At 35.0% G+C, this 14,817-nt stretch overlaps 3 protein-coding genes across 7 annotated transcripts; all 3 read right to left on the bottom strand.

Annotated features, from left to right (window-relative positions):
- Positions 1–1,526: 1,526 nt before the first annotated feature.
- On the bottom strand, positions 1,527–5,636 carry CLP2 (CLP protease proteolytic subunit 2). The gene is made up of 9 exons (XM_059581961.2): positions 5,486–5,636; positions 5,355–5,398; positions 5,196–5,268; positions 4,009–4,129; positions 3,417–3,554; positions 3,193–3,309; positions 2,510–2,578; positions 2,306–2,401; positions 1,527–1,951 (listed from the first exon to the last, which is right to left on the bottom strand). The coding sequence occupies exons 1-9, from the start codon at positions 5,554–5,556 to the stop codon at positions 1,814–1,816; spliced, it is 867 nt and encodes a 288-aa protein (XP_059437944.2). The 5' UTR covers positions 5,557–5,636; the 3' UTR covers positions 1,527–1,813.
- Positions 5,637–6,336: 700 nt separating this feature from the next.
- LOC148586748 (Nucleotide excision repair, TFIIH, subunit TTDA) lies at positions 6,337–9,887 on the bottom strand. 5 transcript variants are annotated; one of them, XM_088514755.1, is made up of 4 exons: positions 9,415–9,887; positions 8,647–8,712; positions 7,498–7,563; positions 6,337–7,021 (listed from the first exon to the last, which is right to left on the bottom strand). In XM_088514755.1, the coding sequence occupies exons 3-4, from the start codon at positions 7,530–7,532 to the stop codon at positions 6,844–6,846; spliced, it is 213 nt and encodes a 70-aa protein (XP_088370881.1). In that variant the 5' UTR covers positions 7,533–7,563; positions 8,647–8,712; positions 9,415–9,887; the 3' UTR covers positions 6,337–6,843. The 5 variants fall into 5 exon arrangements, with proteins under 5 accessions (XP_088370881.1, XP_088370880.1, XP_088370879.1 ...); XM_088514754.1 differs by lacking the exon at positions 8,647–8,712 and adding an exon at positions 7,914–8,014; XM_088514753.1 differs by lacking the exon at positions 8,647–8,712 and having other exon boundaries at positions 9,415–9,649; positions 9,743–9,887.
- Positions 9,888–11,076: 1,189 nt separating this feature from the next.
- LOC132175204 (Cornichon family protein) lies at positions 11,077–14,817 on the bottom strand. The gene is made up of 4 exons (XM_059587075.2): positions 14,581–14,817; positions 11,962–12,143; positions 11,582–11,704; positions 11,077–11,485 (listed from the first exon to the last, which is right to left on the bottom strand). The coding sequence occupies exons 1-4, from the start codon at positions 14,650–14,652 to the stop codon at positions 11,452–11,454; spliced, it is 411 nt and encodes a 136-aa protein (XP_059443058.1). The 5' UTR covers positions 14,653–14,817; the 3' UTR covers positions 11,077–11,451.

Raw genomic sequence — 14,817 nt, 5'->3', positions numbered from 1 at the left:
GGGTGACATGACGCTCCATTAAAAAACTAACAGAATCTTGATAGAAGTATCAAGTGAATTTATTTGTTTATCACATGTAGCATTTGTGACATTTTTCAAAACTCAAGTGGCTATTTGATTTTAGTGCAAACCACAGGTACTGAAAATGTATTTAACCATTTTTTTAAAGACTAAACCAATTTTTTAATTCATTATTTTAAAAACTGTACAGTTAAAAATTAAACAAGTTCATATTTGTGTTCTCTCTCTATCACTTTTTTTTTTTCCTTCAATTCATTCACTCTCATTCCACGTCTCTCTTTTGAACCGGTTCATATTTTCTCTCTCTTTCCTTTTTTTTTTCCTCTCTCCACGTCTCTCTCTCTTTTAGTCTTTTCTCTCCAAGTTTTTCACTCTCTCAACGTCTCTCTCCTCTTTTTTTCTCTCCACCTTTATCTTTCTCTTTTTCTACTCTCCAACATTAACAAAAACAGAATCTATTGGCCTAAAAATTCAACTTGAAGTAATTATTCTTCTTAATCTTTTTTTTTTTCCTCATACCAACAATATTTTAACATATTCTAATTTATATAAATTAAAGGTCTTATATTTTTATTCATTTGAATGTTTATGGATTTTTTTTGTTTGTGTAATTTACTCAAATTTTCAAGCATATTTTAAAGTGTTTTTTTTTTTTCTCTGCTTTTGAAAGCAATATAATACAAATCGATACTAAATTAAGCACCCAATACAGTTGACAATATGTCAACCTTTGTTTTTTTTTGGGCTTTTGGAAGTATTTTTCATATAAAAATGCTTTCAAAACACCAAACCAATAATTAAGTGCCGAATTTGATGTGAAATGATTTATTTGATTGCATTAAATGTTGAATGAAAAATTTTCTTTTATTTTGTATTCCTAAAAAAAAAAAATATTTATGCTTTGTATTTTTTTTAATATTCGAAATTATATAGGTTTTATTTGCATTGAAATAAGATAGATGATTTATTTGATTGCATTAAATCTTAATTAAAATATTTTGTTTTATTTTGTATTCATAATTTTTTTTTTTTTTTTTTTTTCAAATGTTCAGAATTATGTGAATTTTATTTGTATTTAAATATAACTTTCCGTAACTCTGTTTATTGAAAGAGAGCTGATTGATTTTTTAACATGACTATTTTAGCTTGTAATAAAAATAAACAATGAAGATGCATTTAAGTTTTAAAATCAAATATAATAAAGAACCCCGCGCATAGCGCGGGTTATATGCTAGTTTGTATAATTACCAAGCATATTTGTTCAGAATAAAACCTAATGCAAGTTACTTTTTGCTCACTGTCACTGATATAGAATGCTGCTAACAATTTTATTAAGCCCTAATTGACACAACATTGTAATATCAGCTGTTTATTTTTGGCTTTAGCAATATAATAGAAGGCACAATTGATTTAATGGGAAAAAAATAAAAAACAGATATATTCAGTGCAACTCAACTCCCATGAGTCATATAGTATGATAATGATGAGGAATGAATCTGACAAGATAGGTAGCGAGGAAGGAAATATTGCTTTCCAGAAGCCGTCATTGGGGGCACCATTAATCTCAAAATCATGAAAGTAATATAAATTTCTATGAAACCATTTCTAACTACACAGCTAATCATACATGTCTATAAATAAACTTGGGGAATATTCTGAAATGTCAAACAGCACTCATCTCAGATTCTCAAGCACTAAGAAGTACATTATCCAAGCCTTGTTCCTGCATCCTTGAGAGGTGCATCAGCTTCAATTCGGGTATTGTGGGCAATCATCTTATTAAGCTTGTACACTAACCAAGCCCAGTTCCCGCATCCTTGCGAGGTGCATCAGCCTTAATACGGGGTGGCCTGACAATACGATCAATTAGCCCATATTCAAGAGCCTCCTGAGCATTAAACCGCTTCATCCTGCTTAGGTCGCTGTTAATCTGCATAAATCCATTAAGATAGAATTTCAAGCTCATCATACTCCATATTTTCAGAAATACAAGTGAACTTCCTCAAGGAATGAAGAGAAACACACTGTTCAAAATGTAAAATAAATTGGTAAGACCGGAGAATAAAAAATGCCAATGAAGATTCACAATCGCACGTTTGTTCAGGTAGAATGTAGAAGCCGGAGCTCAGAAGGGAAAAAAAATGATTGTATAAGTTGGTAAGATGTGAACTTGGAGAATCTTAAGCTTCTTAATAGCAACTTAATTACAAGAGCAAGTGTCAATTTTTTATAAGTGACAAATAAACAGCCAAAAAGACTAGATTTTAGTGACGAGCAAACTAACTTTCTCAACAGGCTGGCCTGTTTTCTTAGCCAACTCATTAAAAAGGTAATCCCTGATTCTGAGGAGCTCATTTGCTTCATTTTGAATGTCATCCGCCTGACAGAAAATTTCATATATGCATGTAAATTGCAAGGAAATGAAAAAGCATATAAATGACGAGTATCTATAACAGGTTTACATGAAAAAGACAGAATGCTGTCACACCTGACCACGAGCAGCTCCAGCAGGAGATTGTAGTGCGATTCTTGAAAGCGGCATTGCAAAGCGGTTACCCTTTTGAAGGAAAAAACTACGTAAATATAAAATTAAATCAAGAGTGCAGGCATTAGAGCTATAAAAAGGTGAATTCAACCTATGCAAAGAGCATATTATACTCAACTCAACTCAGTGAGCCTTATTCCCAATTAAAGGGGGTCAGTCCATAAATCCTCATCAACTAATCAAGGTCAGCCACATGTATTCTTTTCTACTATTCTATCCAACATATAATCACACTCACAGTTGCCTCCCTATTAACATATCCTTCTTCACTACTTCGACCGATATTGTGTGAGGCCACAAGGAACATATGATGCTAAACAAGAATATATTCCAACAATCCAGTAGGGTATTAGGGTTACCAAAAACAGTACAAATGAGGAAGGAAGAGATATGTGATCTCTTGAGGGACATCCCAATTTGTTAATCACACAATTCCATCAAAACAGTCTTTTGGATGCTTCAATAAATGAAGACAGACCACAACTGATACGACAAAACAGAAGAAAAAGGAAAGAACTGTCCACCATGATTCAGCATTGACTGCATTAGTCAAAATCACTATATAGTAGGTCCAACTCCCCTGCATTCGCACTGCCATTCCAGACTCTAGTGGAGAAAATTATTACCTTTTCTCCAGCTGCAAGAAGAAAAGCTGCTAGATTGTAGGCATATCCCACACAATGGGTGCCGACAGGACTCTGCAAGCTCTGCATGGTGTCAAAGATGGACATACTTGGAGTAAGCTGCAAAAAGAGCAAGCCTTTAGCAAGGGAAAAGACATCACTAGCAACAAAAATATAGAGAAAGAGGCAGGATTTGATTGCAGAAGACTTGTTCATCAGGGACTCACATCTCCACCAGGACCATTGATGTACATATAGAGCTTTTTAGAATTATCAATACTATCGAGGTACAACATTGTTGCCAGTATTTGATTGCTAAACTCTTCATCTATATGTTGTCCAATAAAGATAACACGTTCTCGGTACTGCATCACAAGAATTCCGTGAGTTACTTAGAGAGATATGATTAAGCATAAATCACGTAGAAAAATCACAAGGAAACTTGACATCCACAAATAAAAATTGATATTGAATAGATTAGCCTTTGATATTCAATTCACTTATGATCATGCTCACAAAAAGAATTTCAAGGCCAATTTAGAAGGATCATCAAACAACATAAACAAAAACAGCACTGTTTTGAATAAAAAGAAAAGAAGTCCAAAATTTAAAATTAACAGATAGTTAAGATCATTGGATTGAGTCCATGGCCCAGGATATTCGTAGTCTTTTTTTGTTTTTTTATAGGTGTGATACACGAAAGTGATTGCCCAACCCAGATTTACATCATATCTTTGTTATTAATCATAAATACAAACTTTTAGTTTGGCAAATTAATTTGACTATTTGTTTGTCAAAGAGATAGCTGTAGTGACTTACAAGGGCATTCCATAGGTCAACCCATTGCCAAGTTCCCTCACCAGGAGTTCTGTATGGCACTCTTGGTGTCCCTATAGGCATCATTCTAACTCGCCCTCGCATCGCTATATTGTTACGAGTCCTGTAAACATAGAAGAGCATCACGCATGCAGTACCACATCGCTTAGCAATCAGACCAGATCTAAAGAAGAAAAAAAGCACTGAAAGTCGCAAGACATTCTCTTTATTAAAGAAGGTTAAACCAAAATAGAGTATACTTCTTTGAAAAAAGAGTGGCATAATTATTAGAAACATGGATCTCATAAGAGAGTGGCATAAAAAATACAATGTCTCGAACTTCCAACTACAGGGCGAGTTGTTCTCTAGAAGAAGAAATTCAATGTGTTGGAGATATATTTACAGGACTAAGGAAAAAATGATATATACAATGTAAAATATTTAAGTATGCAGTCAAGTATCCATAACGCAAGCATGCATCCAAGCTGCATGTACGAGTTGCCACTGAAGATAAACAAGGCAACATTTCTGAAAAAAAGAGCGAGGGACAAAACATCATCGAGAGATGGCAAACCAAAAGTAACTTCGAAAGCGAATTAAGAACTATGTCTAGGCATCCAGAAAAACACGAATCTAGGCAATCATGATCTCTCATCAAGTAGTCATTAAAAAGAAAAGGAACACTGTGAAAGCAAGTTCAAGACGGAGCAAAGGGGTTCTCATTCTAGACGGAGCAATATTTCAAAACCAAAATTTTCATTGTCTCCATATAAACCCAAAACTCAGAAGGAAAATTCAAAGATGACAACAAAAACCAATAACAAAAGGTTAGGCTAATCCCTCGCAGGGCATATCAATAACCAACAGAATTTCCTTTAATCACAAACACTGAAGGACAAAGACATAAAGAATTAACCCATATCTTTGTATATTGAATTGCTCACTGGAGCAAAAAGTAGTATAATTCAATTAATCCCATCAAAGAACAACAAATACCCATATCATTTTGTGATTAGATACATATGCTTTTAAGTGTTAAAAAAAAAAAAAAAAAAAAAAAAAAAAAAAAGGTCACAAAATTTACTTGGTGCCGCGCAATCCCATAACAGTTATCCACCAATCTTTCAGACCCACGAATTAAATTGAAAATATATATATATATATATATATATATATATCCATTCAGTCACCTGGGTTGGAGGCTCTTGTTAACTTTTCCATAGAATTCAGCCGTCAAGTTAGGTACTCCAGTTCCAAACGCACCTGACAGCAACATTGAAAAGAAATATGGATTGAGAAAAGAGAGCGTGAAAGAAATTCAGGAAAAGAGAGAACGGAATGTGACATACCCAAAGATTGAAGCTTTAGACCTGAATAAAGCTTTGTGGCGCAACTGTCGAAGACAAAGATCAGTTAATTAAAGTACTTACTGATTTTGATTTCCACGCCTAAAAATACAAGCAAGAGAGAGAAAGAGAACCTGGGTGGAGGATGAGAGGCTCTGGTTTGGGGGTGAAGACTCGGAGTAGAAGCATGAAAAGAGAATGCCATTTTCACAGAGAAGAGAGCGAGAGAGCAAAGTGAAGGACTCTTCTTAGAAATTGGTCGAGGGGGGTAGATTACGGAGTGGGCTAATGACCCAATTGGGATAATGGACCCAATTTCTTTCGAAAACTTTTTTTTTTCTTTGCCAATCATTTTATCAGTATATATATATATATATATATATATGTTTTCACTTGGTGAATATATTTTTATGTCATATAAAATTTTTAAATCACATGACATCAGATATATTTCGTTAAATGCCGAACAAAATCAAAATTCTTTGAAATAATTTTTCTTTGAGAAATTGAAATCGAGTCCTTGGTGAAAAAAAAAATGGTAAATGGTAATATGGTAAAATTTCAACAATTTGATTTGAAAATATGGTTGAGATTTAATGAATTGTAAATGATAGATAACCAAGAATTGTAGAAAATCTTGATTTTTTTTTTTTTTTTTTAATTGCTAGTCTCTCTTGGAAGGCACGGTGTAGTTTCAAAGTGGATTTAGGTTCTTCGTATAAATTGGAGAAAACAGAAGTATTAAAGAACAATAAACATGGGTCTGTGTTTAGCTTGACACAGGAAATTTTCTTTCTTGGCAATTTGCAATTTCTCAACATACCTTTCTGTGAAAGCTACCTAAATTGCGTGCGATTCAGACTTCAAATTTCATTATAGTTGCACTTCAGTGATAGAACCCATATGGGAGCATTAACATCACATGCATTCATTGTACAATTTTGTGTACTGTAAACATATCACACTGCGCATTTTAGAACAAATCTAAAAGCTAAATAAGGAGAGGCTATCTGCCTTCATCTGTGTTTATTCTTCTTGGTTACATCTATTATTATCAAACCCTCCGACTAGTGTTTATTACAAGGATGGAAAACATATGTAAGAAAGATGGTAGCTCCAAATGCTAACTCCCAGAGGAGCCTGTTAAGGATCACCTATTGGCGAAGGTTCAAATGAGCCAGAAGTAGGCCAGTAGGAGCCCTCTCCAAAGCAGTAACATCTCTTTAAGGGCTTAGACAGTGAGGGGCTAGCATTATTCAGCAAAAAGTACATTTAAATCCATTAGCACCTTACCAAAATGTAACATATACTTCGACAGTGGGAGCAGTTACTCACATGCAGGTCATATGCAACAGGAAAAACATAAGGCATTGAGGCATATAAGTAGAGCAAGTTTAAGAAGACATTACAAAATGACAAGACATGTAAGTTGAGAAATGTTTTATGACACAAGGAGATTATTATTGATCAATGATAAAAACAAAAGATTGAATCAAGCAGGCTTCTCATAGGAGTTCTGGTCCCTAAATTCCGACATGGCGCTTCTTATCATTTCAGCCACATGGGGTTGCACAAAAAGATGAGTATTATCCAAGGCATATATTATGAACTTCTGTGATGCAGGCAATGAAGAGTTCAAATTGATGATGAATTGTGCCATGGGTATGTCACTGCAAAAGAGAAATATGAGGTTCTTTCAGCAACAATGAATCTCTGCATAAGAGAAGAACATAAAATGAAACAAAACACTCTGCAGGCATGAAACCCCTCTCCTATCTGTTCACCAATTAAATTCTAGAATTGAGAGGCAGAGGATGCCTTCAAATGATCATATTCACATAAATGATAATCCGAATCCAACTAACAAATTAACAGAGATTTCTGTATTGCTGAACATTAATCAAATAAAAAAGATGCCACTTGCAAAAATTCGAGCTTTAAACATATTCTGAGCCCTATGACCAGTCACACATCAGACAGTTGACGTTTCAGTCAACTGTTTTTAAGCTTACCTAATTCCCCAAGGAAAGAAGACTTGATTAACTAAACACACACACACACACATACACATGAAGAATACATGCAGAGAGTGCACAAGCTATCAACATAATAGGCAATTGCTTCAGGTTGGAAAAAAGTCTCATACCAGGAAATGAACAGTCCTTTAATGGCGTTAACCATTATGTAGCAGCAACCTTAGACCTTTGAACTGCTGAAAGAACAAATGCCAAGAGATGAGAGCAGCACATACAAAACCAGAGACTTTTATGTCATACAATGTATTCAAACTTGTGACCTCTAATTTCATGAGCCGCAGAAAAAGTTTATTCAAAGCAATGAAATAGACTCATTCTATGCATTGTAGCAATCTACATATAAAGAAACGAGTAATAAACATAGCCTGGCCATCTTTCCAAAGGATTTATCATGAATATGAAGACTCAATATAAGAAAAAATTTCAAAATGATCATTTCTAAATAGCACTATTTACAAAGTGTGATTGTAACAAAAGTTAAACAACTCAATAACTTTCTATTAAAACAATATTCCGTTAAACTCACCATTAGATTAAATGTCTTTTCCGTATCATTGTAACTATCAAATATCAAGGTGACCATGCATTAAGAACAATCTCGTCAAAGCTTGTGTATTCTTAAATGTACTGCACAAATACGTTTTCGTGTATGTTATAGATAACGACACACGATAGGTACAAAATTCGGCAAGCATGATAAGGCCACATACGTTTAATCCTAACTTTTGAGAATGGCTGTTGGAACTGGATCCCAATTGGGTGCAATGAGCTATAGTTGGACTACATGGTATCCACATGTTCATCATGTTTGCTTCACTAAATACTCTCATTTACAAAATGTTTAAAAGTGCAGTTTTTTTACAGTATAAAAATAATTAGTAAATGATATCCGATTGAAGTGAAAATTGACATGCATAACAAGTGTGGAAGATGTTTCATCCAACTGTAGACTTGGCAAATATTAACCCAATAAAAATTTCTTGAGTGCTGTAGCTTTACAAAGGGTTCTTTTTTCTCTTAGGTAAGATAACAATTAAATAAATAAAAACAAAAATACGAGCAAACGGGTCCAAAGAACAATAAAACGTCACCATTTGTAGTTCAATCAAAATATTACATGTCCAAAATTTCAAAACCCTAACCCCTAATTTCTGAAGCGCAAGTCATGGCATTGATCAAATGAAGTAGTGGGATCATAAAATCAACAAAACAAGCTTCTGGGTACATGGAATTAGTCTCTAACAACAATGATATGGTACCTAATTTGGGCGGAGAGGCCAAAGACTTCAACTTCTAACGTTGCAGAGGGATTGATCAGCAGGTAACTACACGTGCGCGCACATAGAGAATAAGCAGTGGCGGAGCCAGCTATTTTATATTGGGGGTGCCGCTAAAATTTTTTTTGTGTTCTAAAAATTTTTTTCACCCTAAAAATTTGGTAATTCACACAATCACAAAAAATATCTATAAAAGGAAACAAATGCTTATATCCCTCACAATCAAAGCTTAAACCATAATGACAATAAACAAGAGCAATTCAAGTCATGAATCAAGGTAAGTGGCTCAAGAATGTCACTTAGGCATTTTGTCAAACATGTGGTGTGCACAAATATTTAGTCATGTGCAAAGAACTCACGGATAATGGAAAATCATACCTAAATACATCACAAACAATGTGTATAACACAACCACAACCAGAATCAAGCATAACAATTAACAAGAAATGAGACAAGATTAAATCATGGGAATCATACCTAACATGTGCAATTTCAACAGAACATTGAGAAGAAATTCACGCAAAAATAAGGCGAATTAAATATACTACAAGTCTACAATGTGAAAATAAAACAAAATAAAAGATTTAAAGAAAACAAGCTACACCTACAACCAACTGTTGTCTGTTGGAGCTTCCACCTAAAAGAATTATATATACATCCACCTCTGTTCGGTTGTAGAGAAACTTGAAGAAAGTGAAAGAAAATAAAAATGTTAAGCACTAAGTTTATCCATTTTGCTTTCATGGTTACCTGTAGGCTGTAGCTAGAAATTTGACTGAGATCTGCAGCCGGCTTGTTTGGCCGTCGATTCGCTCGATATTGAGGCCTAACGGAGCACCGAAGCGGTGAGAAACTGAGAAAGGGAACGGTTTTTTTCTCGGTGGGACTGGTTTATTTGCCGTCAACAGATTGGCTTGAATGGGGATGGGGGTGCGCCGTGCGGGAGAAGGGATGGGGGTGCCGGGGTGCGGGAGATTGGGTAATGCTGTAAGGGTAGGGTTGGTAAAATTGTAAAAAGGAAGAGGTTCCGCCACTGCGAATAAGGGAAATCAAACGAAATAGAAAGGAAGAAGCGTACCTGAAGAGAGGGGTTTTTGAGGGTGATGAATGGAAATATGGGTTTGATTCTGGAATTCAACGACGAAGATTGAGACTCGGATTCCTCGACAAGGCCCAACAACGTAAAAGGCAATGTTTTTTTGTTTTTTGTTTTTTGAAAGAGTGTTTTGTTGGAAACTGTTTTTTTTTTTTAGTGTTTTCCGAGAGTCCTGCTATTTGACTGCCAAGAGTCAAACAAGTGTCTGTCAAAGTCTGATGTGACTTTATTAAAATAAAAAATTATAGAAAAATCTCTCTTCCTAGTTCTGCTAGATTTTTTTTTTTTTTTGGTTAAATTTTTATGAGTTAATATTTAGTTTCTACTTTCTAATGCCTAAAATTTATTTTTGGATTTAAAACTAAAACCTAGGGTGGAAAGTTAACCCTTTAGGGATGGTATCACTTAAAATGAATTTTATCATCCTAAATTTAATGCTAATACCTCAAATTTGAATTTCTCTTTAATATCTCTCTTCTTCAATTTTAAAAAAAAAATAAAAAATTAAAGAAGTGTATGACGCTTGGCTGCCTTATGGCAGTCGGAAATCTCAACTCGTTTTCCGGTGAGGTTAATATTTGACGAAATTACGCCAAAAAAAAAAAGAAAAATGTATATATTTGAGGAAAGATTTATGTGGTTACGTACGTCTGCTTATTGTGAAAAATCAAAATCACAAACACATGCATGAAGAATTGATTCTTTATTTACAAAATAAATAAATAAGAAAATGAGAGTTGTCGTGTGGCCACCGTCCACCAATGGAGGAGAGGGGTCGCTGCAGCCTCCCCAATGGTCGAGATGGCCATGCAGCCACTACAATTTTATTTCAACTCTTTTTTAGTTTTTTAAAATAATAAGTTAGCTCATAGCCTCATAGCCTAAACACATATTTTGTCAAACTATCCACTATTGGGACTCTCACCAATAGTGGTATTGCCTCAAGTTGGGAATGGACTCATCAATCAGGTTGGAAGAACAATTTTCAAATGACGTTTACAAAATGACATTTTTCCTCCAAATTAGGTTTTCTAATCTATGTGTCATTAAAATATATAATTCTCATATGTTTTTTTAATATAATTAATAGAACATATGACATCTGAACTACATATAATTCTCACATCATTTTAAAAATGTACGTGACACATGCTCTAATTTAATAAATTAGGTTGAAGAAACTTTCCCGAATTCAATTTAGAAAAATCTTTGTCATTAACAAACTTTTGAGTGCATGCAGGCAGGAACTGCTCATATTTAGTGATTTGTGTTGATGAGCAGTGAAAACAACTCTACACAGATAATGCAAAAAGGGAAATGCCAAAATTGTTAACAGACCATATAACTCTAACTGTAGCTAATTACCAAAGAGAAGTAACAGTGTTACACATTCATCTCTTGCCTCATATTTTTTTCTAAATTCAACATTGAATATATGGGAGGAACAAAAGATGAAAACTGAACATTTCTCATTACCAAAAAGCACAAGGCAAAGAGAGAGAGAGTTTACAATGCCTGAAAACTGAGGCTGAAGAGATTAACTTAGTTTCAACAAATAATAAGCCTGAAATTAATTCAGTTACAACAAGGTGTTGTTAGGGGAGAGCAATTTATCTCCAATGCAACGCAAGGCAATAATAGTTTGCGGCATTGAATACCTCCAAAACAAGCTCCATAAAGTGAGCCCCCATCTAGTCATGGTCATCCAATGCAGTTAGAATCATCCTACAACAGAAGTACAAACAAGAGTCAAAATCAAGTATCAAAATCAAAACAACAAATATTGAGAAACAGCAGGCATCCATTATCCAGTAACAGTACCAAAATATGGAGAGAAAGAGGAGACAGATAAGATAGAAGAGTTTGAAAAGCCGTTGCTTCTTTTCCCAATTGAGCAGGTTGAATATCTCAGTGACATCTACCAGGTGCTGCTTTCGCAAGTACCTAATCACATGGAGGAGACATATTTAGCAAGATCATGGAACTTATAGCAAATTCTAGAGTCTCAAGACACCAAGATATGACTGCTGCAATACACCGGCAACTAGCACATGCATCGTAGCAGCTATGTGTGTGTGTCATTAACATTGTCAGAAACCTCAAAGGAGCTTTAAAGCAATCATCTAAAAAGTTGTTATACATTGCAAACCGAATTACATGTATTCATCAAGACACGAAATCGAAGGAGAGAGAAAACTTACAGTCTCACATTGTAGTAAAGGTATGGAACAGACAACAGTGTCATAACCCAATGCCCAGTCACAAGATAGAATATGCATAAGACTCCTTGTAAAATGAACTCTGGTACAATCACTCTGTTTATCCGAGATGAGGAGTCATAAGGGTTGATGTAATCAAACTCTAGATCCGCCAGGCACATAAGCTGCAACAAATTTTTGAATGTCAAGTTCTATATTACATATAACTTGGGTAGAACCAGAGAAACAATGACAGAATGACAATCCAGTATGCATTACCCAAACAACTTTCTAAGTAATTCCCATAAATTTTTTTTAACAATATATAGTCAATATGTTCTATAGAAACTAATAATGTGATAGACAAATAAATTATAAAGCGGGATCATAAATAGACACAAAGAATTACATTATTCAGTTTATGACCTATGTCCACAAGATAAAGCCCAAATAACTATATTTTGCTCTTATTTCTCTTAGTGATATTTACAATATAACAAGGCTCCAATTTATAGGAAAATTATGTAGGATACATATAGATTTCTGCTGTACCTAGTTTGTAGCTAGGTGATAAGTCTTCAACTATGACTAGACTTCAACTGTGACTTTGATTCTTGAACTCCATAATATGCTCTAACACCCCGTGAAACTCAAAGTGGAAAGTTGTGGAAACTTGAGTTTGATCTTTGGTTGACGACACAGGCCTGAGATGGTTGCCGGAAACTCGGTGGAGTTGGTGGCGGCCGCCGACGGAGGTGATTGGAGTTGATAGCTTCTAAATTGGAACATCGACTGCTCTTAAACTTAGACTTTGGCGACTATAGCCAACATCGGCGAGTGTAGCCAGCATCGGCTACTATGACCAGGATTTGAACATCGGCAACTTTTTGGCTGGCATCGGTTACTTTGACGGGATTTTGACATCGGCTACTTTTAGCCGGCATCGGCTACTATGGCTAGAATTTGGACATTGGCTACTATGTTCGAAATAGGTCAACTATGGGCCTTAAATGGGCCACATGGCCAAACATATGCATGTTTGGGCAATTTTTTGTTTTTTAATAAAACAACATAAATAAAAAAGGGCTTCCATGATTGTGAAATCAATCTGAAATAGATGATGAGAAACAAAAATGAAAATTGCAATCCAGGATTGAAACGGCATTAGCCAATAGCTCTGATACCATATACAAACTAATAATAATGTGATAGACAAATAAATATAAAGCAGAATCATAAATAGACACAAAGAATTACATGGTTTGGTTTATGACCTACGTCCACTGAATAAAGCTCAAAATGTTACATTTTGCTTTTATTTTTCTTAAGTGATATTTACAATATAGCAAGGCTCCTATTTATAGGAGAATTATGTTGGATACAAATAGACTTTTACCGTACCTAGGCTGTAGCTAGGTGATAAGTCTTCAACTGTGTCTAGACTTCAATTGTCAATTGTAGTTAGGTGATAGTCTTAAACTGCAACTTTGATTCTTGAACTCTATAATATGCTCTAACATGTTCCAATACAAGATCAATTCTAGTTAAATGGAAAATTTCTTTTTCTCATTTCTTTAACAAGCAATCGCAAAACCAAATCCCAATTAACCCATGCTATGGATGAGCACCACATGACCAGCGTAACGAGTCAAGAATTTCTGAACTCCTGACTCCACCTTAATTGAGGTCTCTTAGTACTTATCCAATACTCCTAGGCCAAGAAGCCTAGTAACTACTTTCAAATGCAACAGAACTGATGCCTATTGAAGAGAGCACGATCTTAGTTAAAAGGATGCTAATTATAGTTTTTTTTTTTCCCTCTATTTCTTTTGGATGCTATTAAACTTACAAGTTTCACCCCACTAAATTTCAGAACACATAAAAGAATTTAAAACCTTAACTTCAGTAGTTTAAGGTGAAGGTAAGATGTCGAAGAGAAGTATTTACTCCAAGGGATGTATATGTTAACAATCTAAAATATTAAGTAATATACCATGTAAAACCCCTTTATATAGGATTAAAGAGCAAGGGAAAAAAAGTATATAGAACTTTGTACTAACCAATAAACTATACTAATACATAGTTGAGTTCTAAAATCATTATGAAAACTGTGAGCTTACTTCACATACAAACCTGTATTACTAACCAAAAATAAAGAAAAAAGAGATGAACATATAAACAGCTGAACTAGTTCAAATAAAATATAACTGGGTATAATGAAGAGTGAAGACCACCAAAATATGAATGTTTAGCTGAGAAACTATACTTCTAGCATTGCCTGTAGAATGCCCAAAACTCGTGCATCCCAATGAACAAATGGGCACAGGTGCATAGAGCTTCAAAGTGACTGATTTCATAGCAAATGCAACAAACCCAGATACTCTTTTCCAAGTCCCTCCTCATCCCCACAAGAAATAAAGAGAAAATTGATGAAACAACAAGTCCACTCACAAACATACCCAACTGAAATTCACAAAAGCCTAATCTTTACCGGAAAACTTGAAATAAAAATCCAATCTTCAAAGAATGCACTCTCGAAATAAGCATATGAACCAGGAAAAAAAAAAATTTAAATAAAAAATCCCCAAATGTCGAATAGAAAGTTTGGGTTCTGGGATTGACCTGGTAAACGACGACCACAAGAAGGGCTATGAGGACGAAGAAGGAGACGAGCCACGCATAGAGATCACCCATACCATACAAGGAGGCCGTGCAGTCGACAGCAACGCGCAACTAGTAGTTTTATAGAGGCGCCAGGTGCTGAATGCGCACGCCTTGCCGGGTTGGTGTTTTGCTGCAAATACAAGGAAGGCACCTTTAAGAGTGAACGGTGGGGAACGCGGAGTAACGAGGGTGGGG

Source organism: Corylus avellana, chromosome 3 (assembly GCF_965113065.1).
Source record: "Corylus avellana chromosome 3, dhCorAvel1.hap1.2, whole genome shotgun sequence".
NCBI lineage: Eukaryota > Viridiplantae > Streptophyta > Magnoliopsida > Fagales > Betulaceae > Corylus > Corylus avellana.
Note: the sequence above shows the minus strand (reverse complement) of the source record. Positions and strands in the feature narration are given on the sequence as shown.

Bases quoted from the DNA above. Each gene is read 5' to 3' on its own strand.
- CLP2 (XM_059581961.2), bottom strand. From the start codon at position 5,556: ATGGCATTCTCTTTTCATGCTTCTACTCCGAGTCTTCACCCCCAAACC. The intron at 4,130-5,195 runs GTGACTGAATGG...CTATGTTTACAG, and splicing joins AACAAGAGCCTCCAACCCAG to GACTCGTAACAATATAGCGA. The intron at 1,952-2,305 runs GTTAGTTTGCTC...GGATTTATGCAG, and splicing joins CAGGCCAGCCTGTTGAGAAA to ATTAACAGCGACCTAAGCAG.
- LOC148586748 (XM_088514755.1), bottom strand. From the start codon at position 7,532: ATGGTTAACGCCATTAAAGGACTGTTCATTTCCTG. The intron at 7,022-7,497 runs GTATGAGACTTT...TCTCTTTTGCAG, and splicing joins AAAGGACTGTTCATTTCCTG to TGACATACCCATGGCACAAT.
- LOC132175204 (XM_059587075.2), bottom strand. From the start codon at position 14,652: ATGGGTGATCTCTATGCGTGGCTCGTCTCCTTCTTCGTCCTCATAGCC. The intron at 11,705-11,961 runs GTAAGTTTTCTC...CCATGTGATTAG, and splicing joins CTTTACTACAATGTGAGACT to GTACTTGCGAAAGCAGCACC. The intron at 11,486-11,581 runs GTACTGTTACTG...CTTCTGTTGTAG, and splicing joins CTCTTTCTCTCCATATTTTG to GATGATTCTAACTGCATTGG.